We start from the raw sequence: 23,085 nt of genomic DNA on the forward strand, positions 1-23,085 counted from the left end.
AACTGACTGTCTGCCCTGTCACGGCCACAGAGGCCGTTCGTAAACTCACTGCCTGGCTTGTCCCTCCGGCCCCACCCTGGCAGTGCGCTGGGGTTCCTGTTGGGCCGGAAACCCCCTGGTCCGTCCCTCCGGATCCGTCCTGGTCTCCTGCTCGGCCTTGGTCTACGGGCCCCCTGCCTCTGCACGGGCCTGGCCCACCATCCCTCCCCCTGATCTGTCTCTTGCCCACCTCCCTTCTTGACATTTTGTATTTTCATTTTTCATGTTTTTGTGTGTTCTTAGTGTTGCAGGTGGAGCATCTGGGAGCTGCTCCTTTGTTGGGGGGTAGTGTCACGTATCCTGTGGGTGTGCCCTGGTTGGCCACCAGATGTCACTGTCTTGTCTGAGCACATGGGTTTGTGTTGTGATTGTTCCATGTGTTCCCCCGGTTGATTGTTGACCCCGCCCTCCTTGTTATTCCCTAATTGTCTCAGCGTGTACACCTGGTGCCTCCTCGTTTGTCTCCTTTAAATGATCCTGGTGTTTGCAGTCCTGTTCGGCCACGTTGTCATATGTTCTTGGTGCAGTAAGTCATGTCTGTTTTCTAGTCCTCGTTTTTGCATTGCTCTGTCAGTCTGTTTTTCCCCTCGGGGTAATTTATGTTTCTGTTTTGTTTGTTTTTATAATTAAAACCACCATTTCCCTGCACTTGAGTTCTCGCTTCATTTGCACTGCACGTATCATGACAAGTTCATTGGTGCTGCCCAATGGAAAGTAGCATACTTGCTCACCAGAGAACGCCCAAGACTCACAGTCTATATTAAGACATTCAGTATTGAAGCAATAATTAAAACAATCACCATATTGATCAGTATATTGATTATGGTTATAACATACCTCATATTTTTGAATAAAATATCACAACACATTCCCCCTCTGAGACTTTATCATGTCTCTAAACCCCTTACCCAGAGTGCAACACCATGAGTCCACCTCTTCCTTTCGTCCATCTATGTGTAACGGGTCCCCGCTCGGCTGCTCCGTGGGAATGAGGTTTACTTGCACAGGACCTACTCGCTGGCCTCCGTTACATATGAACCAATAATGGTCCTTCAGTCCCTCTTAACAAATGGCTTCTTCATGATACCGCACTCTGGAGGAAGTCGGAGACAAACATCTCTCCCCACAGTTGACTAGAGAAGAGTAAAAGACTCCACTTCCCTACCTATACATTCTTGGGGGTCAAAACAATGAATCAAGAATAAATCATCAATGTGTATTAAAGCATGTGCGTGGAATGTCTTAGCCTTGCCCATGGTTGTCATGGTTATGTAGAGTACATGAATGATAAGTCAGATGATTAAACAGATTGTTAAAATCAATATCAATAAAACAAAGAAATGTAATAAATGATGTACTGGTTCATCCCACGGTGCCAGAGGAACTCCAGGCTTTCCCGTTTCCTGGTGATGTTGTCCATCGCTGCCAGAGGAGCTTTCAGGCAGATCGTATTGTCCTCCAGCTCTGTCTGGTGTTGGAGTATAAAGTGTGTTTTAAAACCCTCCAGTTGAGTCTACTCATGCTGCTAAGCACTGAGGTGCTCGTTGATCCTTTCTTCCAGTGTTGATTTTCCCAGTGTAAAAAGACACAAACTATATACTGACAATTAATGTTAAATAATGACTACTTGTCAAATAATAATATTCAATCTTTCTTTGTCTCTGTATTTTATGTTTGTATTATCTCGTAACACAGACAGTGACCTGCTTAAGACCTTCACCATCCCTTGTCATTCCACAAAACAATCACATTTTACATTTAAAAGATTTTCATAATTAAGTATTATAGGATAAATGATTTCAGGAATATATGACTTTAAAAAAAAGTACATGACTACAGGAATAAATGACTTCAGGAAGGGGCATATGCCAAAACAATAAACATAACCCCTTCTAGCTTCCTGCCTACTCTACCCAAATATTCTAATAACTCTACATTATATAAAAAAGAAAATACAATGAAAATACTAACTCCCTTTCTATCAAAATTAACAATACATGATAAAAGTAAAGAATGAAAAATAAAAGGCACCCCTTCCCTACCTCTCCAAAAGAGCTTTTACACAATTTCATCCAGCTCTTCCAGCCCAGGGCACTACTGTATACATGTTGTTACACCCAATGTCAATCCCAGATGGCTTTACTGATACATTAATCATCTGCTTAGTTGCAGCATTGTCCAGCATTGATCTGAGAAAAAGGGACAACACAACAAAACAAATGCAATGACAACAACACCTTCTGCTAAGGTATTTTCATTTTCAGGCTTTCATTAACCCTTCAATTGTCTTTTGGATTTCTTCTTCTGCTTCTGGTTTTAAAGGGTATTGTGGTTTTCTGGGCATTTTAGCTCCAGTCAGGGGCGCCGTAAGGGGGGGTTAGGTTAGGGCGATTCTAAGGATCACCCCCCCCCCACACACACACACACACACACACACCCACCCCTCCGGAACGCGATTTACTGAGGGGAATGCAGAACTCATCTGTACAGGGGGAACACACATAGGGTACTTGGTAATGGTTGCTAGGGCGTAGCTAGGAAGTGGTGATTCATGATTGGCTATTTGTGGCCCGAGTCAAACGAGCCCACCCCATATCTCTATGACACCGTGATCTAAATATATCCCTCTGAGCCTTTTATAATGGCAGTCTATGGGAACTGTTGCTAGGGTGCTGTAAATGGTTGCTAGGGCATGACTTGACAGCTTCACAGTGATACTGAGACTCTGATTGGTTGGCTGAGTAAAATAAGCCTTCCCCCATGTCTCTATGACATTGCAATCCAGAATTATGTTCAATGCAAAATTTCTATGTAAATTACCATAGTAGGAAAAACGTGTGTACAGATGCCGTTTCATGGGGGGTCCCTGACCATAGTATGTCTATGTAAAGTTGGCCGCAATGCAAAGTCTATGGGATTTTTTGCCTCATAGCACACCTCTCCTCAATAAACCAAGGTAATAATAGTGATGCTTTGCTTCCAGTGTTGGTCAGTAACTAGTTACTGGTAATTTAGTTACTGTAATAATTTTACTTTTTGAAGTAACTAGTAGTGTAACTAATAAGATTTCAGTAATAATATTACAGTTACCATCCATAAAACAGCTTAGTTACTTTTGATGCCTCAACCAATCTAATTAAAATCCAACAATCAAATAATTCCTAGATTTATTTTCATAATTTTCACGACTCACACATGCATGTGATGTCCCCAGTGCAGCAGGAAAGCTTGGAATATGGAAAAGCTTACATTCAGCAGATGGAAATATTGCATTATATTGATTTTGTCAAGAAAAAAGATGATCTGAGCACTGTTGTGTAAGTTGTGGCTCTTTACTCTGCCATTACATCCCACCCACATCCCTCTGAGCGAGTGGTACATTATATTACTATAATTAAAAATGAAAATTAAACCGTTTCTTACAAACTTATGTGATTTGATCAAATACATAATGAAATATAATCGTAACTGAGAAATTACAATAGCTTCAAGCTACACATGATAGTTAATGAGATTAATACAGCACTTCTGCTTGAATGTCACTATTAATCACTATTGAGTGTTTGTAATAACTTCCGACTGCGATCCAACGTGGATTTTGGTCAAATGATGAGAAAGAAATGTTATTAGTAACATTCTAGAATAATTTTATTTGGAAGATACACAGTTATACCTTCTGTGGGGTGTGAAGAAACAGTCATGTAACTAGTAGTGTAACTAATTACTGTTGCCAAAAAGTAATAAGTAAAGTAACAATATTACTTTTGAAAGGAGTAACTAGTAGGGATGTGACAAGATCCCGCAAGATCCGACTGGTCTCTCTTGACCAACTTGACCATATCCTCGCAAAACATTTTGCAGTGTTTACATTAGAGCTGCACCATTCATCTTTTAAAAATTGCGATCTTGCTTCAAACACCCACGCGATCTTATTCCTGAATGACAACGATTCAGCTATGTGTATTATGACTGTTTAACATTGCGAGTGTCAGTGGATCGTGAGAAGCATGTTTTGTCGCTTCCCATGTTAATGAATCAGAGGGCCGACCATCATCACGCTTCCGATGTGAATGCTGTTCTTCATTGATATGGTTGGCGACAAAACAGACGCTGCTCACACCTCCACTAACATCAGTTTTACATCATGTCTTAAAGACATCTGCAATCATGCTGCTGCTGGCTGATCCAGAAAGAGCAACACAAATAGTCTTTTCAACCACGCATCATTATTTCTGTTACAGACATTTAAATAACAGAAGTAGGCCTACTGGGATAAAAGTTTATAGTTTGGGTATAAACACGAAAATATCTTCACACTTGTATTTTAACACTTATCTTCCGCCAGGAGGTGGTGACAACCCGTTTAAAAAATGTATTTGATATTGAATCATTGTCAAACTCAATTCCTGGAGGGCAGCAGCCCTGCAGAGTTTTGTTCCAACCCTGCTCCAACACGCATACTATGCAGTTTTCAAAACGTTCACCAGAGTGACGTCGCACTGAACGCTCTTTGTTTGCATGTGTCATTGTTTTCTAATAGAATAAATGAAACGGGACAAAGTTAATCTTGACAAACTATATATCATTCTGAGGGTCTAAGCCTCAAGCATCGACGACAGATCACTGTTTTTCGATGGAAAGCTTATAAGGAATGTATTTGCTACATTTGTGTAAGCAGTACACATCAAAACACGCAGAGTAAAAAAGCCGTACGTACCTTTATCATTGTAATAACGAGCCACAAACGCGTCCACTGCTGAAATCCCAGTTTAGTTAGAGAGGTAAGGGTCCACAGAACAACATACCAGCGAGCACTTTTAGTCCAGCGAAACAATAACGTTGTAATAAGGATGAATATTCCTTTGTTTACGTTTCATTTCTTCCGGAGTTATTGTTCGCGTCTGTTATGGAATAAATTACGCTCAAAAACAGCGTCTTGGTAATAAAAAAAACAACACGGTGCTGTAGCATACAGTTTTACAAACAGAATGAGACCGTCTACGGAAAAAAGTCTCAGAAAAGCGGAATATAGATTATTTGAATTTGGCGCTCCCTCCTGCCAGCTCTGACGCGGGCTATGACACTGTCATCTGAGCGGGGCGTAACTTAGCGATCTGCTTTATCCATAAAAAAATGTTTTTTTTTCTTCTACATTTTTTATATGTGTGTGTGTGTATTGTGTGGGGAATGTGGCCGTATCTGCATGATTATAATATGTATGGACGCACATCAGCGTGTTTATTACCGACTCTATGACGGCTATCATTGTGATTCATTGATCAGCTATTATTGATTATATGGCCCATCTGTATGATCATCATCTGAATGGAAGCACATCAGCGTGTGTTTACTGACTCTATGACCATGTCTGGCAATATCACTTCAGGTCTGGCAATCAGAATACTTCAGTATACATACTATATACAAAGCATTCTTTTTCTATTTTTTTCCCTTTTTTTATTACTCAAATAATTATTTTTGTATTTTTTAGTGCTCAAATAAATCTGTCTATTATTTTATAATTGAAAAACTATGCAGGAACATGTATAATGACTAAAATAGCTTGTATAATTCTGAAATCCATTTGGTGGTTATTTTTCCTCAAACAGGGGGGTGGGGGCACTATAAATAGTTTCAGAAAAAATATTGCAGGAATCTAATTTTTCATGGTATCTTCTTCTATAAATAAATAGAAATATAAACTCATGAGACATGTGGCTTTCGATCCATTACTTTTCTGGATTGCTCCAGGACTTATTTCATGTATTTGTATATGAAATAAAAAAACATTCCGTGTGGAAAAATATTTTTCAAGGCACGTCAGTGTGTATAACTTTTTATCTTTTTGAGCATTATCAACCCTGGATGATGGATAGTAAAGCCGAGAGTGTCTTCTTTCCAAAGATACCTAATTTGTTTGTGTAAGCACACTTTGTCACAAACTGTTACCATTTTAATTCAGGTAGGTTATTTTCACCTATGAGGCCCACAATGGGGCGAAGGTTAACAGGTTAAGCCTGAAGGACTTGATTAGTTGGATCAGGTGGGTTTAATTAGGGTTGCATCTAAACTCTGCAGGGCTCCGGCCCTCCAGGAATTGAGTTTGACACCCGTGATTCAGGAGATTCCAATAGTGAAACAAGCCTTTATGAATACTGACTCCTTCACTGACTTTTTTTTTTTTCAAATGAATGTATATTTTTAAAAGACTTAAGCAATGAACGTTTTTTCAGAACCACTAGTAAATTTCGTTATTTTGTTTAGTTTTCAAAAAAATGAGTTTCAGGAGTTTAGTTTCACGATTGTGAGGGAATCGTGATCTGCCATTTAAAAAAAAATGTGATTCTCAATTTATCCAGAATCGTGCAGCTCTAGTTTACATGTTGTTTATTACTGCATATAATGAATTAAAATAGAAGTTTAATTTCATAAATTAATGCATCTACATTTTTTTCATTTTGTGTTTTTCAGTTGAATAAAATACTTTTTTTAGTCTAAAAATCTTGTCTCGTTCTCGTGAACCCAGTCTCATGTCTCGTCTCGTGGGATAAGTGTCTCGTCACACCCCTAGTAACTAGTAATGAGTAATATATTACATGCTTTGAGTAACTAGCCCAATACTGTTTGCTTCTCAAACACCACTAATAATAAGCTTAAGTAGAAGATCAGTAAGTTGGCTTTCTCAAGCTAATTTAAGGCACACACGTTAATATTTATTAATCCTCCTTCGTGTTAGCACAACAGTCAAAGTGACAAAATAATTATTAATTTACTGTTGTTTTAATTTACTGTTGTTTTACAAGTATTTTGTATACATTTAGAAACTAGTCATTATTGCTAATAACAATGAGATAAGAAAAAGATACTCTTGAAATGTCAAAGAAACAAGTAAAAAAAAAATTCTACTGTTATCAAAAGCAAAAATTCACATCACCAAATTATAAAGTGATTAGTTGCACCTAATAATTAGTAGTAAATACAGTTTATAGCTTTTATAACCTAACCCTAACAGGATTTTCTTCAAAGGTGTTCTTGAACTAAAATATTATTCATAAAGATTTAATTTCAAGAACAAAAAGAATAATTAATTTTCTTCACTCATTCATTATTCATTATGCTTGTTTAGAAGTTTAAACTCTCAATAGCATTCGGTTTGAAGTGGTTTTTCCATTCATCTGGGATCTCACCCCGATCCTGAAATTTTTTATTGTACTTATTTTCCAGCTGTTTCTGAAATCTGCAGACAAACCACTTCCAGTACGACAGCTCAGTGAGGTCAGGGGTGATGCTCCATTCAGCATAAACACCTCCTGCTGATTTGTAATCTTTATATGGAATGGATTCTTTAGATTCATGAGTTGGATAAAATCTCTTAGTACTTGTTACTAGAGTTGTGCAAAAGTCTGCACAAAGATATTGTGTTCCTCTATAATGCCACCCATTCAGTCCGTCGGGTCGATGGAAAGGAACATTGTGAGGTTGTGGTTTATGGTCTTCTGCTGTGTTGGTGCAGATGGCTTTACAGAACGGACACTGAACCCAACAGCATGTACAGAGGTGTTCATTTAGAATCTCATCAGGCTTGTCCTTATATTCCAGCTTCTGTAGAAAAGATTCTGTACTGAATTCCTTGCTCATGTCAGAAACTATAGAAGGAAGTTCTTTTCTTATTACCTCGGCTAGAAGTTTTACATCAACATCATCACGACTCACTCCTTTAAGGTCCTTTTCAGAGAAAATCAGCACATCTGATAAATTCTGCATGAAAATCTTCAACCACAGATCAGCATCTCCACTGTTTTCTTCAACCCCTTTAGATGCTCTCTGCACTGCTTCTATGATCTGATTCTCTTTCTGCCTTAAATCATCATCTAACTTTGGCAGAACACTGATGTTGAAGTTATCATTTATGTACTGATTGACTTCATCTCTGATGAAACTCTTGAAGTGTTCTTTGGGTTTATGAATGTAGGTGATGTACGCCTGAAAATCCTCCTTTTCTGCCAGCCTCTTCAGGATGTGTTTCTCCAGATTAGATCTGTTTCCATTCAGTGATTCACAGTTTGTCTTCATTTTATCTGCCAAATCACGGGCAGTTTTTTTGTAGACACTGTGCTGAATGGGTTCTTTCAGTTTGTTACAGATGATCTCTCCTATAATGGCAGCTGATGTTGCTCCCTGACAGTATTTCTGGAAAATTCTGTAATATTCTTCTCTTTTTTTTTTTAAATAGAGAACAGGGTCATTGGCTTCCTTAAACATTTTGTGTTGTTCAGTGAATGTCTTTTGTTCTTTCTTGCATATGGAAAGTACCAGATCATTGAAGAAGTGTTTCTTGAACATATATTTCTGTTGTCTTTGCTCATAGTCTATTAATTTTGCCTTGATGAGATCAATGAGTTCTTGAATGCAGCTTTTGTTGTAGCCCATCTTTGCAATGTTATGTGATATGATCATTTTGTTTGCTTGTTGAGCAATGTCTGCAAGCAAGTTTCTTATTTGGTTGTCATCCTCTTTAGAATATTCAGTCCTTGTACCTGTAAATACATTTGTAATTTGTTTTGTAATTTTGTTTTTTTTAACCTGTACATAGTCTGAATAGCTTGACAACTCCAAGACATCACATTGTGTGCTTTCTGTCCAGTGTTCTAGTACAGAGGAACTTTCATTGATGTCTCTGAGGAGATCCCTCAGATCTCTTAAAATGTCAATGTGTTCGACTTGAGGTATCTTTTTGATAATCTCTTTCACCCAGTTGTCCCAAAACTCACCAAACCTGTTTTGCAGGATTTTATCATCATTTCCTTTGTCTTCGTCTTTGAGTTTTAAGGCAACTTTAAGAGTTAAGGCAAGATTTTTGGCCTTCTCAAGGAGAGCGTTTTCATTTTGTGTCCTCTGATCATCAATCTTTTTCTTTAGGACTCGCTGCTGAAGCACCTCATTCAGTTTCCTCTGCGTTTCCCTAATAATGTTTTCCTGTATGTGTGAAACTTTTATTTCAAAAGATGTTTGCCACTGAATCAGTATATTGGCATTGGGGTCTTTCTCAAAGAATTCTGACATAGATTTATTAACTTCTGCACTTTTTACATTTAGTTTTCCTTGAAGATGTGTTTCATGAACCTCTTTGATTGCTCCATTTTCTATTTGGTTCTGTAGTTTGTTTTCAGTTTCCAGCATGGCCTTCCTAAGACTCCAGGTCCACTTACTGTATTCTGTCTCCAATCTCCTGTATGCGGCGATCTCCAGGGCATTTTTAAAGCTGAACACAAAGCTTTCATTCAGCAAAGCCTCCCAGAGATTTGTAATGTGACGTTTCATGTCTGTCAGCATTATGACATTTGATTTTGAGACATGAGAGAGAATAGTTTTCTTAAGGTCTTGAATGTTTTCACAATATGAAGGGTTTGGTGGTGCCATGGGTGGGGTGCCTTCCCAGAGCTGAGCAAAATACACCACATCCTTCTGTACATCAAATGCAATGACGTCACTGAAACATTCTGCATTACTGACTTCACCTTCAGCAGCGAGTTTTGTCATCTTATCTAGTGTCTCCTGCAGTCGTCTCCTTCCCTCCATGTTTTTCTCTCCAGCTGTGACGTCTGAAACGTTCTGATGCACAAACACACAGCTGGGATGCAGTCTGACCTCATTCATTCTCATGAAGGCCTGAACCACAATCTGAAGAATGTCCTGCATCTCAGACGGGTTTTCTCCAAAGATGTTGACTAATGTCAGATTTCCAAGACCAACAACAAATGTGGCCAATTCATTGTCATGATGTCTTGTTGAACTTCCAGCCAGTTCTAGAGCACGAAGACCTTCAGTATCAACAACAAGAATATAGTCAAAGTTCATCTGTGTTTTCACCGCATCTGAGACTCTGACCAGCTGCATGAAAGCTCCTCTGGTGCACCTGCCAGCGCTGACCGCAAACTGGAGTCCAAACATTGCATTCAGCATGGTGGATTTCCCAGAGCTCTGAAGCCCTAAAACCGACAGAACAAAGACTCTCTGGTCTCCCAGTTTCTGGATGAGTTTATCCAGAACAGCAGAGATCCAGATCACAGGAACATGAGCAGTATCTCCATCCATCAGCTCCAGTGGAAATCCAGAGATCATCATCTCTGCTGCAACACTCGGGAGAGAAGAGAAGTTAATCTTCAAGTCTTTCATGTTCTCCTTCACAGATGAACATGATTCATAGATCTGACCGATCTCCCTCATGATGTGCTCCAAACCAAATGTTGCATCTTGAAGTTTCTTAGATAATTTCACAAGTTCTGTTTGTTTTGGCAACAGTTCTGCAGATTTATTACTGCTCTTACTTAGTTTTGAGACTTCTGTCCATGTTCTATTATAATTGTGAAGTAGATCAGACAGATCAGCTGAGGTATGTTCATCCAGGAGGATTCTGAGCCATTTAAGAAAAAACATTGACTTATTTGCATCATGTGAGTTCATTTGTTTCATGAATAAATGTATAAACTCACTGATGGGAGCTTTATGCTGCTGTTCACGGATTTTCATCATCTCAATTTTTTTTTTACTAATTTCCATGTCTGGGTTATCTCCCTGAGGTCGATTTAGTTCTTTATTCATCTTACACCACTGATGCCACAGTTCGCCCTGACAGGGCAGAAATAAGTATTTGACTTTTGTCAGCTCTTTTTTCTTTAGTAAACCTATCATTTGCTGTGCTGCCTCCTTTCCTCTCCTGCAGTCATCATCATCTTCCTCATCTACTCTGATTTCTGAGTGTTTGGACACGTCTTCAAGTCTGAAAGTGGAAGATGATTCTGAGAGACAATTTCTAATGGCTTCTCTGAGATCTTCAGATATATTTGCCTGACCTCTGTCTTTCAAACCAATTTTATATTTTCCATTCCTCTGCTCAGTGAGAGCTAAATCATTTTCAGGAAGAAGGCAAATCAGTGGCTTTGGGTCCTTGTAAAGGCTTTGGATTTTTGTCATTCCTTCGTCATTCCTGCTGAGCTGTGGTAAGACGACAACATTGACTGAGGCCTCTTTAGTCATTATATCCAGCTGTTTCTCATGTTCTCCTGCATCACCGTGTAGATTACAGAAGGCAACGCGGTTGGTGAATTTATCATCATGTGTCCCAGAAGGGCAGAACCAGGCGATCTCCACCACTCCGTCCATCAGGACTCTGGTTCTGCTGCTGCCTGGACAGTGTCTGTGGAAGAACGTGTGGTGTCTCTCATTGATCAGACTGTTCATCAGCTGAGACTTGGATGAGGACACAGAGCCAAACCTGAAGAAGAACACCATTGGAGTTGCTGCCTTCCAGACCGGCTCAGTTTTGCTTATGATTTCATTGTTGTTGTTTTTTATCTTCCAGCTCTGGTTAATTTCTCTAAATGTCCAGAGAGGAAACTCAATCTGTTGTGTGAATGGATCAGGAACAAGCAGAGGCAGAGCGTATCGGCACTGAGACAGTTTAGTGACCATCAGCTGCTTCAGGAAGCCATCAGCACAATGAAACACAGCCATCTGAACATCCATCGGGTGAATAGGGTCTGTGTTGCTCTTTCTTTCATCAGACAAAGATGGTTCTTCAAAAAGTTCACTAAACACATCAACAGTGTCTTCAGATGATTGTTTGGCTTTTTGTTGTTTTTCATTGTGATGCTTAGTAGTTTCTGTAACAGTGATACTTCTGGCTTTATAGTTCATCATTAGTAGTCTCTGTAAGAACATGTGAACCAGTTCTTCCTCAGTACAAGACCCATGGGACTGCAATGAATGTGCAGTTATCTGAAGAACATCTGAAGCTGTCAGTTTATAGTTGAACTTGGCTTCAAGTTGAAGTCTGTGAAAAGGTCCCTCTACTTCTTTTTTCAGTTCTTTTCCTCTTGTTCCAAGGTCTTTGGCTGTTTTGGCCTGTAAAATAAACTAACAGTCATTTGTCTAACAGGATATTTTCTGCAAACAGATTTCCAGACACCATATAGCTTTATCCTTCAGTCAGACGTGATCAAGAGCTTACACTTGGATACTTTTATAAAACAATTTAAATTTAGAGGTATAGATGTGCAGCAGTATTGCCTGTACATTTATTTAATTTATTTAATTTAGTCATTTAGCAGACGCTTTTATCCAAAGAGACTTACAAATGAAGAAAACAGAAGCAATCAATTGTAATATTAAAACAACTAAAACAGATCCAACACTAAAAGCTAAAACTTTAAAAATACTATATATGCACATTTAAAAATAAAGAAATTAAATAAAAATGCATACAACTAAATTTCTCAAAACTTAACATTAAATGAAAACAAAAAATAAAGCTAAAAACAATTCAAAATATTAAAGGAACAAAAAGGTATGAGTATAATTATGATTCTAATTATTATTGGAAATATTATTACTAATTATAATTGAAGTACTAAAATAACTCAAATTAAATAAACCTAAAACTTAATTAAAAAAAACCTATACAGACATAAATAAAAAAAAACTAATAAAATGACAAACATTACAACAACTTTAACTAAAATTAAAATAGATAACAAATACAAATCAAACTACATTAGTTTATCAGTAATCCTAAAAAAATAACACTGAGCCAAACACACATGCTAAAAATACAACAACTTACTTACACATAGTAGTAGTAAAGAGGAGAAATAAATATACTATACGATACTTATATCCCTTGCCGGTGTCCCTGTATAGTGGAGTCGCACGGTAGAGTCGATGGTCTTTACACTCTTCGGTCTTCACACGAGTGCTGCCGCGATGGCTGCTGTGGTAAACTAAGCTTTTTTTATACTCGTATAGCAAAATACTAATTGAATTAAACTGAACCAACTTTCCTGTTTATCACAACAAACGGCCAAGCAAGCCACGACACTGACAAGGGACGCGATACAGTACAAGACCAAACGCCATATCAGCACGTCTCCACACAGTAAACAAAACAAGCCTTTCCTAGCAACAACAACTGCTCTAAACGCTAATGAGAAGTAAATACACTTACAAAAACACTGTACATTTTTCTTCCCCTGGGCAATGAATTTGTTCCACTTAGTTTCTCTCATAACTGATTTATATAGTGAGAATAAACTATTTTTGTATGATTCAACAGACTTTTGTATGACCACTATTTTCAACATCTGCACCCTTCATCTCTTTGGCATTATGGGGTATGTACTGTAGATTGATGTGAAGCAAAAGTTTAGCATTAGCTTGCAACTTGCAACAATTAAAAAAAAACATATATATATCCCATATAGCCAAGTGTTTTCAGTGGTTAGTTTACACTTCACACAGAACTTACCCTGTCTCTCTCTTTTTCTTTTGTGGTTGTGTTGTCCATGTTGTCTTCAACAGTTCTGGTTTGATCTTGTAAGAAAAAAGAAAGTAAATGTTAATTCTACATAATTATTGCAGAGTGGGTAGACTTTGTGTTGGTTAGTTTGTAACCACCTAAGTTTTTATCTGCCATTTACTGAGCAATTCATATGGCATAAGGAATATTAAATGATTCCTTTAATGGACAGAATTAATTGACTACTATATCACGAATAACAGCATTAACATAAACACCTGAGTTTCCTCATCTGATATGTGTTACAAAGTGTTGCTGAAGGACAGATAGAATACACAAACGAGAATCCAATAAAGAGTCTTTAAAAATAAAGCACGAGTAACCAGGGGTCCATTCTTCGTACCTTGCTTAATACATCTGAAATGATTTGAAAGATGCCAGATCTTCTAATTGTGATAAATGATCTCTGGTTAATTTGGTTCTTCAAACAAATTTGCAGATTTGATTAAAATGTCTGGATTAAGTTGTCTAAGATTACTGCGTGTTCTCGTGGTCCCCAAAAAGGGCAGATGTATCAATACTCGAAACCACGATCAGCAATGCAGCGATTGGCTGGCTGCAAGACAGCAACGTAATGACATCATATAATTAACACAGACACAAAAAAGTCAATAAATTTCTGGACCTTTATAAGGAAACTGGAGACCGGGAAAGAGGAGACAATGGAATCTTTCATCAAACAACATTTATCAATCCAATCGCTAGAACATAGGAGTCGCAGGAGACACAGAACACAAGGAATGACATATAACAGAACCCTACTACCCCCCCCCCCCCCCCCCCCCCCCCAAAAAAATTAATTGGGGAAAGTAGAGGCTTGATCTGGCTGGCGTTCTGGAAGAGCGGGCACTTGGGAAGCGTAGACTCTTGGGGGCGCTCTGGAAGCGAGGACACTGGAGGAACGGGCTCTGGAGAGGCGGGCACAGGAGGGCGCTGTTGAGGAGCGGGCTATGTAGGGTGCTGTCCGGGCGCTGGCACTGGCCTGGAGGGAGCCGTGAATGACAGGCTTGCTTCATGAACTTGCAGGCTTGCTTGGGAGAGCCGTGGACAACGGCGTTGCTTTCCCCGCGAACGGTGGGCTTGAGAGAGCCGCGGACGGCGGCGTTAATTTCCCTGCAGATGGCGGGCTTGGGAGAGCCGCGGACAGCGGCATTAATTTCCCCGCAGACGGCAGGCTTGGGAGAGCCGCGGATGGCGGCGTTAATTTCCCCGCGGACGGCGGGCTTGAGAGAGCCGCGGATGGCGGCGTTAATTTCCCCGCGGACGGCGGGCTTGAGAGAGCCGCGGACGGCGGCGTTAATTTCCCTGCAGATGGCGGGCTTGGGAGAGCCGCAGATGGCGGCGTTAATTTCCCCACAGATGGCGGTCTTGGGAGAGCCGCGGACAGCGGCATTAATTTCCCCGCAGACGGCGGGCTTGGGAGAGCCGCGGACAACGGCTGGTTCTGGCTCGGGGCAGGACACTCTCCAGACACCGGAGGATCCCTTCCCTCCATCTTAGTCCTGTGGTGTCTGGGAGGTCCACGGGATGATGGGAATTGGCCCCGTGCCAGAACAGCGAGAGAATGGTGGCATCATCAAGTGCCGTCGCCGCGGCGAGCCTGCAGAATTCCCAGGAATATAGGTCGAATGGGAGAGATCTAGGCGGGCAAGGGCGATGAAACGAGCGGTGACTTCCATCGCCGCGGGAAAAAACAGGAACAACCAAAAAACTTTTTAAAAAACAGGGAAAAAATAAACGGGGGAAACCGGCGCAGAGGTAACGGTCACTGGTCAGCTGTTCTGTCACGTTCGCTGGAGACCGGGAACGAGGAGACAAGAGAATCTTTCATCTATCAACATTTATTAATCCAGTCGCTAGAACATAGGAGTTGCAGGAGACACAGAACACAAGGAATGACGTATAACAGCTGACACCAGACTCAGGGAACACAGGGCTTATAAACAGGAAAAGGGAAAGGGAAGTGGTGTGTGGCCAAGTATGGTGACCCATACTCTGAGTTTGTGCTCTGCATTTAACCCATCCAAGTGTACACACAGTAGTGAACACACACCCAGAGCAGTGGGCAGACAATGCTTGGGGGAGCAGTTGGGGGTTCAGTGCCTTGCTCAAGGGTCTCACCTCAGTCGTGGTATTGAGGGTGGAGAGAGTGTTGGTTATTCACTCCCCCACCTACAAGAGGAGTAAACTAGATAATTAAAACCCTCATCCGTCCTTCCCGAACCTATAACAAAAGTGTCCCTCGTGGGTCAAAATTACCCGAAAGCCTTCAACACTACAGTTTTTTTTTTCAGTCTTGAATTTTTTTTTTTTGTTATTTTTTTTTCTTTCTAATTATTTATGTAGGTTTTGTTATTACTTTTGGTGATTTTTTTCTTTTATTTTTCTTAAATTCTGGAATTTTTTCACACAAAAAAAACAAACAAAGACACAATTTCTACTTTAAAAATCATGATCCATCAGGAACTAGGTCACTAAGTGTCTCTGAGGCCATCTGGCTGGAAAAAAATAACAAAAAAATGCATTTATATTTTCTGCCACTAGATGGGCCTATTAAACGCTATGGAGATTCTGAACTGAGCTCAAAATGTGAAATCTTTAAAACTACACCAACCGGAGGCTCCATTTAGCTTTCAGATATATATCAAGGCTTTCAGTTATATAATATCATTTTAAAAACTATATTTTGTAAAAAAAATAAAAATTAATTATACTGGATTTTACGACGGCGTTTTAGTGCCTCGTTAAAAATGAAAAAAAAAAATTTAAATTACGAGACTAAAGTCGTAATATTTTGAGAATAAAGTCGAAAATATTATAAAAATATAAAAGGTCTATAGCAATATGAGTAGAACATGAACTGCCCATCCCTGTACACAGCCTGCTCTGCATCGGTCCGGAAAAATCCCGGGGTCCTGCTGACTGATTTGGCCACTGCTCCATTACTTTCATTCATTTTATTTACTTATTTATTAGCCTATTACTTTATATCTTTGCCTGCCTGATGGATACATCTTATTTCTGAGTTTGGCTTTCAATTGTAACCAGTGGATTTGAAATATAAACCTGATAGTTTCATAAAAATTCAATCGATAGGTTAATAAATCATAGATTTGCTTGTCTGCAACATTATTTACCTCATCTCCGGTGAAGGGCTTCTGCACACAAAAAAGAAAAGCTTTGCATTGACACACAGTGTAAAGAAGTGAGTGGATTTTCCTGATAGATCTCATATCTATAAGATGGGGAAGTCGTGGCCTAATGGTTAGAGAGTTGGACTCGTGATCCAAAGGTTGTGGGTTCGAGTCTCGGGCCGGCAGGGATTGTAGGTGGGGGGAGTGAATGTCCAGCGCTCTCTCCACCCTCAATACCACGACTGAGGTGCCCTTGAGCAAGGCACCGAAACCCCAACTGCTCCCCGGGCGCTGCAGCATAAATGGCTGCCCACTGCTCCGGGTGTGTGTGTGTGTTCACTGCTGTGTGTGTGTGCGCACGTTGGATGGGTTAAATGCAGAGCACGAATTCCGAGTATGGGTCACCATACTTGGCTGAATGTCACTTCACTTCAAGATGGATTTCTGAGGTTACAAACATATGTTTCCTTTTTTTACGTGCGTTTCTCAAAAATGAACGCATGAACGCACAAGGCTACGCATCCGGGAAAGTTTAAAAGAATTCGGGTCTAATCGGGTCCATTTGAGAAAAGCACGTTTATTTTAACGGAGTGTCTATTTACACTAAGTGCAAATAGCCCATCTTGTTGGCAAAGGCGATTTACACTAACTCCGCCCACTAACGTGTGATTGGGTTAGTCAACATTAAAAAAAGAAGCTAGTTCAACATCAGTTTCAGTGGCGTAGATGGTAAGGCGCATGCCTTTTGACGCGAGCGACCCGAATTCGAGCCCACCTTTTGCCAAACATTTTTTTCTCCCTTTTCAAATCTCATATCGCATCAGAAACAGGGCCGGATATAGGCATGGGCAAGGAGGGGCAATGCCCCCCCAAATGCCGTGACTGCCCCCCCAAACGTGATGGCATGCAAAGATCCCAAATTTAAAAAATATTTCAAGAAAAATGGTCAGAGTGAGCGCTCTCTGCTCTCTATCCCTCATTCAAAGTAGCTACTGATTGGTAGATGCATAGGGAGGGCGTGGCCAGTCGCTTCACCGGCTTGTGGTGAACCTGCTGAGCTTCACGTCTCAGTCAGTCACTGCAGAGCGGAGCACGCAGACACACTGTCGTCAGCTGAGCTCAGCCCCTGTTTTGAGTTTCCTTCGCCGTCAGTCACTGAAATTATTTGGTTACTCTTTCTGTAAGCGTGTTCTCATTCCCTCCATATCTCTCTATCGCTTTTCTCTTGTAATTTGCACCGAGTGACGAGTCGAGTATGCGCCGATTTCTGGTTGCTAAAGCTAGCACTGGCAGCAGCAACGAGGCTGCTAGGGCATTAGCTGCAGCAGAGACCGAATCACCCGGCTCGTCGGGTGATACTGCTCCTCGTCTCGCTACAATTTCTAACCCCCGTGCCCAGTCCAGTACCAGTACACCTAGTTCTAGTTGCACAAGCACCGCAGCCCCCGTCGTTCCCAGCCCATCCACACATATTACAAACTAAACAAAAAGTGAAGGTTTTCAAGTTTCAAAAGATAGTATTGTCAATATGAAATGAATTAGCTAGGAACCAACAACAAATTATCAGAATAATTGTTTTTTTAAAACAAAAAATCAAACAGAATATAGATACATTTTTGTTTAAATCCTTGGTGCAAATTAGAGCAGCTTTCAAAGACAACATAAACTAAATGAAATGCTAAGCTATTAGCAGTGTCAAGCCAGATGTTAATTATTTTGTTTAGAATCAGACCAGAATCAGGTGTGTGTGTGGGGGGGGATTTTTGACTGCTAGGTTATATTCTGTGTGTGAAGGCTTATTTTATTTTAATGTTTAAATCTCTTTGTTTTTTTTCCCTCGTATGGTAACGCTGGAGTTCTCTGTAAATTTTTCATCAGGCGGAACATTAATGTTCTCCGCTGCCCGGTCGGCTCCTGCAGCCCAGACATCCACATGTGTACCGCTTGCTAATTCACAAGTGCTGTAGGTAACACAGTGGGAACATGGCTCTGTTCCCATAGTATAGTTAGTATAGATTTCTATGCATTTTAGGGGTTTGGGGGGATTTGACACCCCAAAAATGACTTGCCCCCCCTGATATTCTACCTGCACCCCCTAGTGGCTGAATCCGGCCCTGATCAGAAAGGCATTTATTTTCAATAAAAATTAAGGAAATAATCAAAAAGTTAAATAAAGTATCGGGTAGGGTTAGGGTAGGTGTAGGGAGGGCTTTATTGTCCCAATAAGGTGGCATCCATTTAATAGCCTAATTTGAATTAAAATTATAATTTACACTCGGTAAGTTATTATTGAGTACTGTTTTATAATGTACTACAATACTGAGGTGCAGATAATTGCCACTATTTGCAATAAGTAGTATAAATAGCAGAAAACCTTGCTATTTTAACATAGTGTAAATAGAATCCATTGCTATTTGCACTTGGTGTAAATAGCATCTGTCACTAAAAAAATATGCTATTTGCACTTGGTGTAAATAGCATCTGTCACTAAAAAAATATGCTATTTGCACTTGGTGTAAATAGCCGCTGCCTTATTTTAATTACCCGAGACCCGAGGCTGCTAATATCGAACCCGACCCGTGTCCGAGGCACTCGTAGAAGTATTGGACCTCGGGTTTTCGGCTCCAGGACCCGTGAAGACCTCTTCATTGAATGGGTATGACGCCTCTGTCTCCCTCTGTGGTTTCAAGTTGCTCTGCTTACGCCTGTTTCACATGTGCACCGTATGCAATGCGTATTTTTTCCGCAGCCATGTATGGCTGCGGTCCAGCAGCGGTTTATCTGCAGCAGTGCAGATCGTTTCCGAACAGATTCTGTTTTTGATGTGCTGCACGTGCTGAATTAATGTGACAGTGAATTGTTCGAGGTAAAAATGAACATGAATTGCCACAGAAATGTAGTAATTTCACCATAAATAGATATAATTAAAGTCTACTGTGCTTCAAACCCATGGCTTTTAGCTAGGTTTAAAAAAAGGAAAAGTGCACTTTTAGATAAACAAGGCAACATAATAGATGTAGGCTGTAAGGGAAAATACTATAAGTGATATTCAATTTACTGGCTAATCCCCACATATGTGAATAAAACGTGAACTGGAAATTCCTTTCGATGATTTGCCTGTAGAATCATTGCAGCGGAGACACAAGAAAATCTTCAAAAAAGACAAAAGATGGAGCGGAAAGTCCGAAGACCGGAAGAAGGAGGAATTCATCCGCAGCGGCTATTTGCATTACAAATTAGCAATGGATTCTATTTAAACTAAGTGAAAATAGCAAGATGTTCTGCTATTTATACTACTTATTGCAAATAGTGACAATTATCTGCACCTCAGTATTGTAGTACATTATAAAACAGTACGCAATAATTACGTATTGAGTGTAAATTATAGTTTTAATTCAAATTAGGCTATTAAATGGATGCCACCTTACTGGGTCAATAAAGCCCTCCCTACACCTACCCTAACCCGACCCGATACTTTATTTAACTTTTTGATTATTTCCTTCATTTTTATTGACAATAAATGCCTTTCCGATGCGATGAGATTTGAAAAGGGAGGAAAAAAAGTTTGTCAACATGTGGATTCGAACTTGGGTCGATCGCGTCAAAACACTTAGTGTGTTTTTTCTCCCTGTTCCAACCATTTATATCTTGATCTGATAAATGCACCCTCTGCTTTTTCTTTGTAAATGCTATCCAGTTGTTCTTGTAATGATGATAAATCTATTAATTCCTGCATATTCAGATCACCTTTACTAGACAATCGCATTATTTCTTCAATAACCTTATATTCTTTTTGTCTTTTAATTAAAGCTATGGATTTCCCCATTGAAATAGCTAAGTTCCTAATTTCATATTTCATTATCTCCCAATGTTGTCCATAAGCATTCATTCTGCTGCAGCTGATGGTGGGCTGCGTCCCAGACTCTCACGCTCTCTCAGAACCAGTAATCGACCGCAGGGACATCTGATGGTTCCCCCTACCAAGGGAATAGAGGAGGCTGGAAACCGAGCACGCACTGGAAGGGAGTGAGTCCAGTGGAGGCCTGTCATAGAGAATTCTGGGCGTACTCGGCCCAGCCTAGGAACTGGTTCCAAGAGTCCTGGTGGCCGTGGCAGAAGGTTCTCAGGAAGCACCCTACCTCCTGGATTTTGCGTTCGGCTTGCCCATTTGACTGCGGGTGATAGCAGGATAGGCTTACGGTCACACCTAAGAGCGAAAAGAAGGCCTTCCAAACCCTTGAAATAAACTGTGGTCCTCTGTCTGACACAATGTCTTCTGGGATGCCATAATATCGGAAGACTCTGTTAAAAAGAAGTTCTGCTGTCTGGAGTGCTGTGGGAAGGCCTGTGAGGGGAACAAGACGGCAAAACTTTGAGAAGCGGTCAATGATGACGAGGATGCAAGTGTTACCATCAGAGGCCGGTAGATCTGTGATGAAGTCTACTCCTAGGTGTGACCATGGGCGGTTGGGTGTGGGTAATGGAAGGAGTTTACCGGCTGGAAGATGACGGTGACTCTTGGAGATGGCGCAGTCAGGGCAACCCTGCACAAACCTTCTCACATCCCTGGCCATGTTGGGCCACCAGAAGCAGTCTCGTAGCAACGAGAGAGTGTTGTTGACCCCTGGGGGGCCAGTGCCCAGTGATGTGTGAGTGGAGTAAATGAGGGGCGTGCGTTGAGTCCTGGGTACATATTGGTGATCAGGTGGACAGCCTGGCGGAGAAGCAGGTGGATCTGCGGAGGCGACTGGTGGAGAAGTCCATTGTATAGGGCAGGTGATGAGTTCTGCGGGGATGATCTCATCTGCCTCCTCCTGTACTTCCTCAGGTGCGTAGATACGGGACAGAGCATCGGCTTTTACATTTCTTGGGCCTGGGCGATAGGAAATTTTGAAATGGAACCGGTTGAAGAACAAAGCCCATCATGCCTGATGTGGATTGAGCCACTTTGCATCACAGAGATATTGTAAGTTCTTATGGTCAGTAAGGACCAGAAAGGGATGTGCAGCTCCCTCCAACCAGTGCCTCCATTCCTCTAGAGCTAGTTTGATAGCTAGAAGTTCTCGGTTGCTGATGTTGTAACTTCTTTCCGCCGGGCAGCGCATGGATGGAGTTTTGGCAGTCCCCTACTGCTGTGAAAGCACCGCTCCTACTCCCGTGGTCGAAGCAACGACCTCTACGATGAAAGGGACCTCTGGATTGGGATGCGCTGATGAATGCCTTCTTGAGGATGTGGAAAGCTTCTGTGGCTGCGTGCTTCCAGGACAGAGATTTGGCCTTTCCTTTGAGGAGATCGGTGAGCGGACTGGTGATGGTACTGTAATTTAGAATGAACCGGCGGTAGAAATTAGAGAATCCGAGGAACCGTTGTAACTCTTTGATGGTGGTGGGAATGGGCCAGGATGAGATGGCCTCCACCTTCCCCTCGTCCATGCGAATGCCACCACTGTCGATGACGTATCCAAGGATTGAACGGTGGGTTGGTGAAATATACATTTCTCTGCTTTGAGATACAGGTAAACTTCCGTAACTGTTTAGGGACCTCTGCAACGTGGTGGCGATGTTCAGCCAGGCTCCGGGAGTAAATGAGGATGTCGTCTATGTACTATATACTTTAGTTCATGGCGCGCCTTTTTCAACCCATTATAGCCTAATACAGAAAACGCAATCCCCCATTAGTATATTATTTTACTATAATTTACTAATTACTAATTATTTTACAGTATTACTATATATTAAATTAATAGGCAATCATATGATTTTAATGAGAAAAACAATCACCTGACAATTCAGCATTTTTATATCTGAAGTAACCAGGGTCTATGTCTATGCAGGGTCAGAAACCTCTCAGATTTCATCAAAAATATCTTAATTTGTGTTCCAAAAGATGAATGAAGTTCTTATGGATTTGGAAAAACCAGAGGTGGGTAGAGTACCCAAAAACTGTACTCAAGTAAAAGTAAAAGTACTTGAAGAAATATTTACTCAAATAAAAGTAATAGTCTGAATAGTTACTTGAGTAAGAGAAAAAAATATCGGATAAAAAAAAAAACTAAAGTAGTTAGTTACTAGTTACTTTGGATCATATTACTGAAAATAGTCTATTTTTATTTGGATATATAGATATTTAGATAAAATGTATATATACATACAGTACATATATAAATATATATATAGACACACACACACTGCCGTTCAAAATACTTTTATTTCAGTGCTGTAAATCAAAATAAATTTCAGCCTGATTTATTATCAATGCTGTTCTTTTTTAGCTTTCTATTCATAAAAGAATCCTGAACAAAATGTCACAGGTTCCAAAAAATATTAAGCAACACAAAAATATTAAGCAACAAAACTGTTCCCTGTTGAAAACAAAACAGCATATGCTAGTAATGTATGTTTTGAAGCATGGGATGCTGGTTTTAGCTGATTTAAGCTGGTCATTTGCTGGTTTAAGATGGTCATGTTCTGGTCCGACCATCTTAAGACCAGCACATTACCAGCTAAAGACCAGCTTAAACCAGCAAAGGACCATCTTAAATCAACTCAAACCAGCAT

General features: G+C 40.4%; 1 protein-coding gene across 1 annotated transcript; it reads right to left on the reverse strand.

Moving 5' to 3' along the window:
• Positions 1 to 7,161: 7,161 nt before the first annotated feature.
• LOC306845756 (interferon-induced very large GTPase 1-like) lies at positions 7,162 to 22,023 on the reverse strand (the record flags this gene model as incomplete). The annotated part of the gene is made up of 6 exons (XM_079378735.1): positions 7,162 to 8,576; positions 8,664 to 11,943; positions 13,343 to 13,407; positions 14,244 to 14,520; positions 20,667 to 21,400; positions 21,519 to 22,023. 6 exons carry the CDS (start codon positions 22,021 to 22,023, stop codon positions 7,162 to 7,164), a joined length of 6,276 nt encoding a protein of 2,091 aa, XP_079234861.1.
• Positions 22,024 to 23,085: the final 1,062 nt, after the last annotated feature.

This window comes from Barbus barbus, assembly GCF_936440315.1.
Source record: "Barbus barbus genome assembly, chromosome: 26".
Lineage (NCBI taxonomy): Eukaryota > Metazoa > Chordata > Actinopteri > Cypriniformes > Cyprinidae > Barbus > Barbus barbus.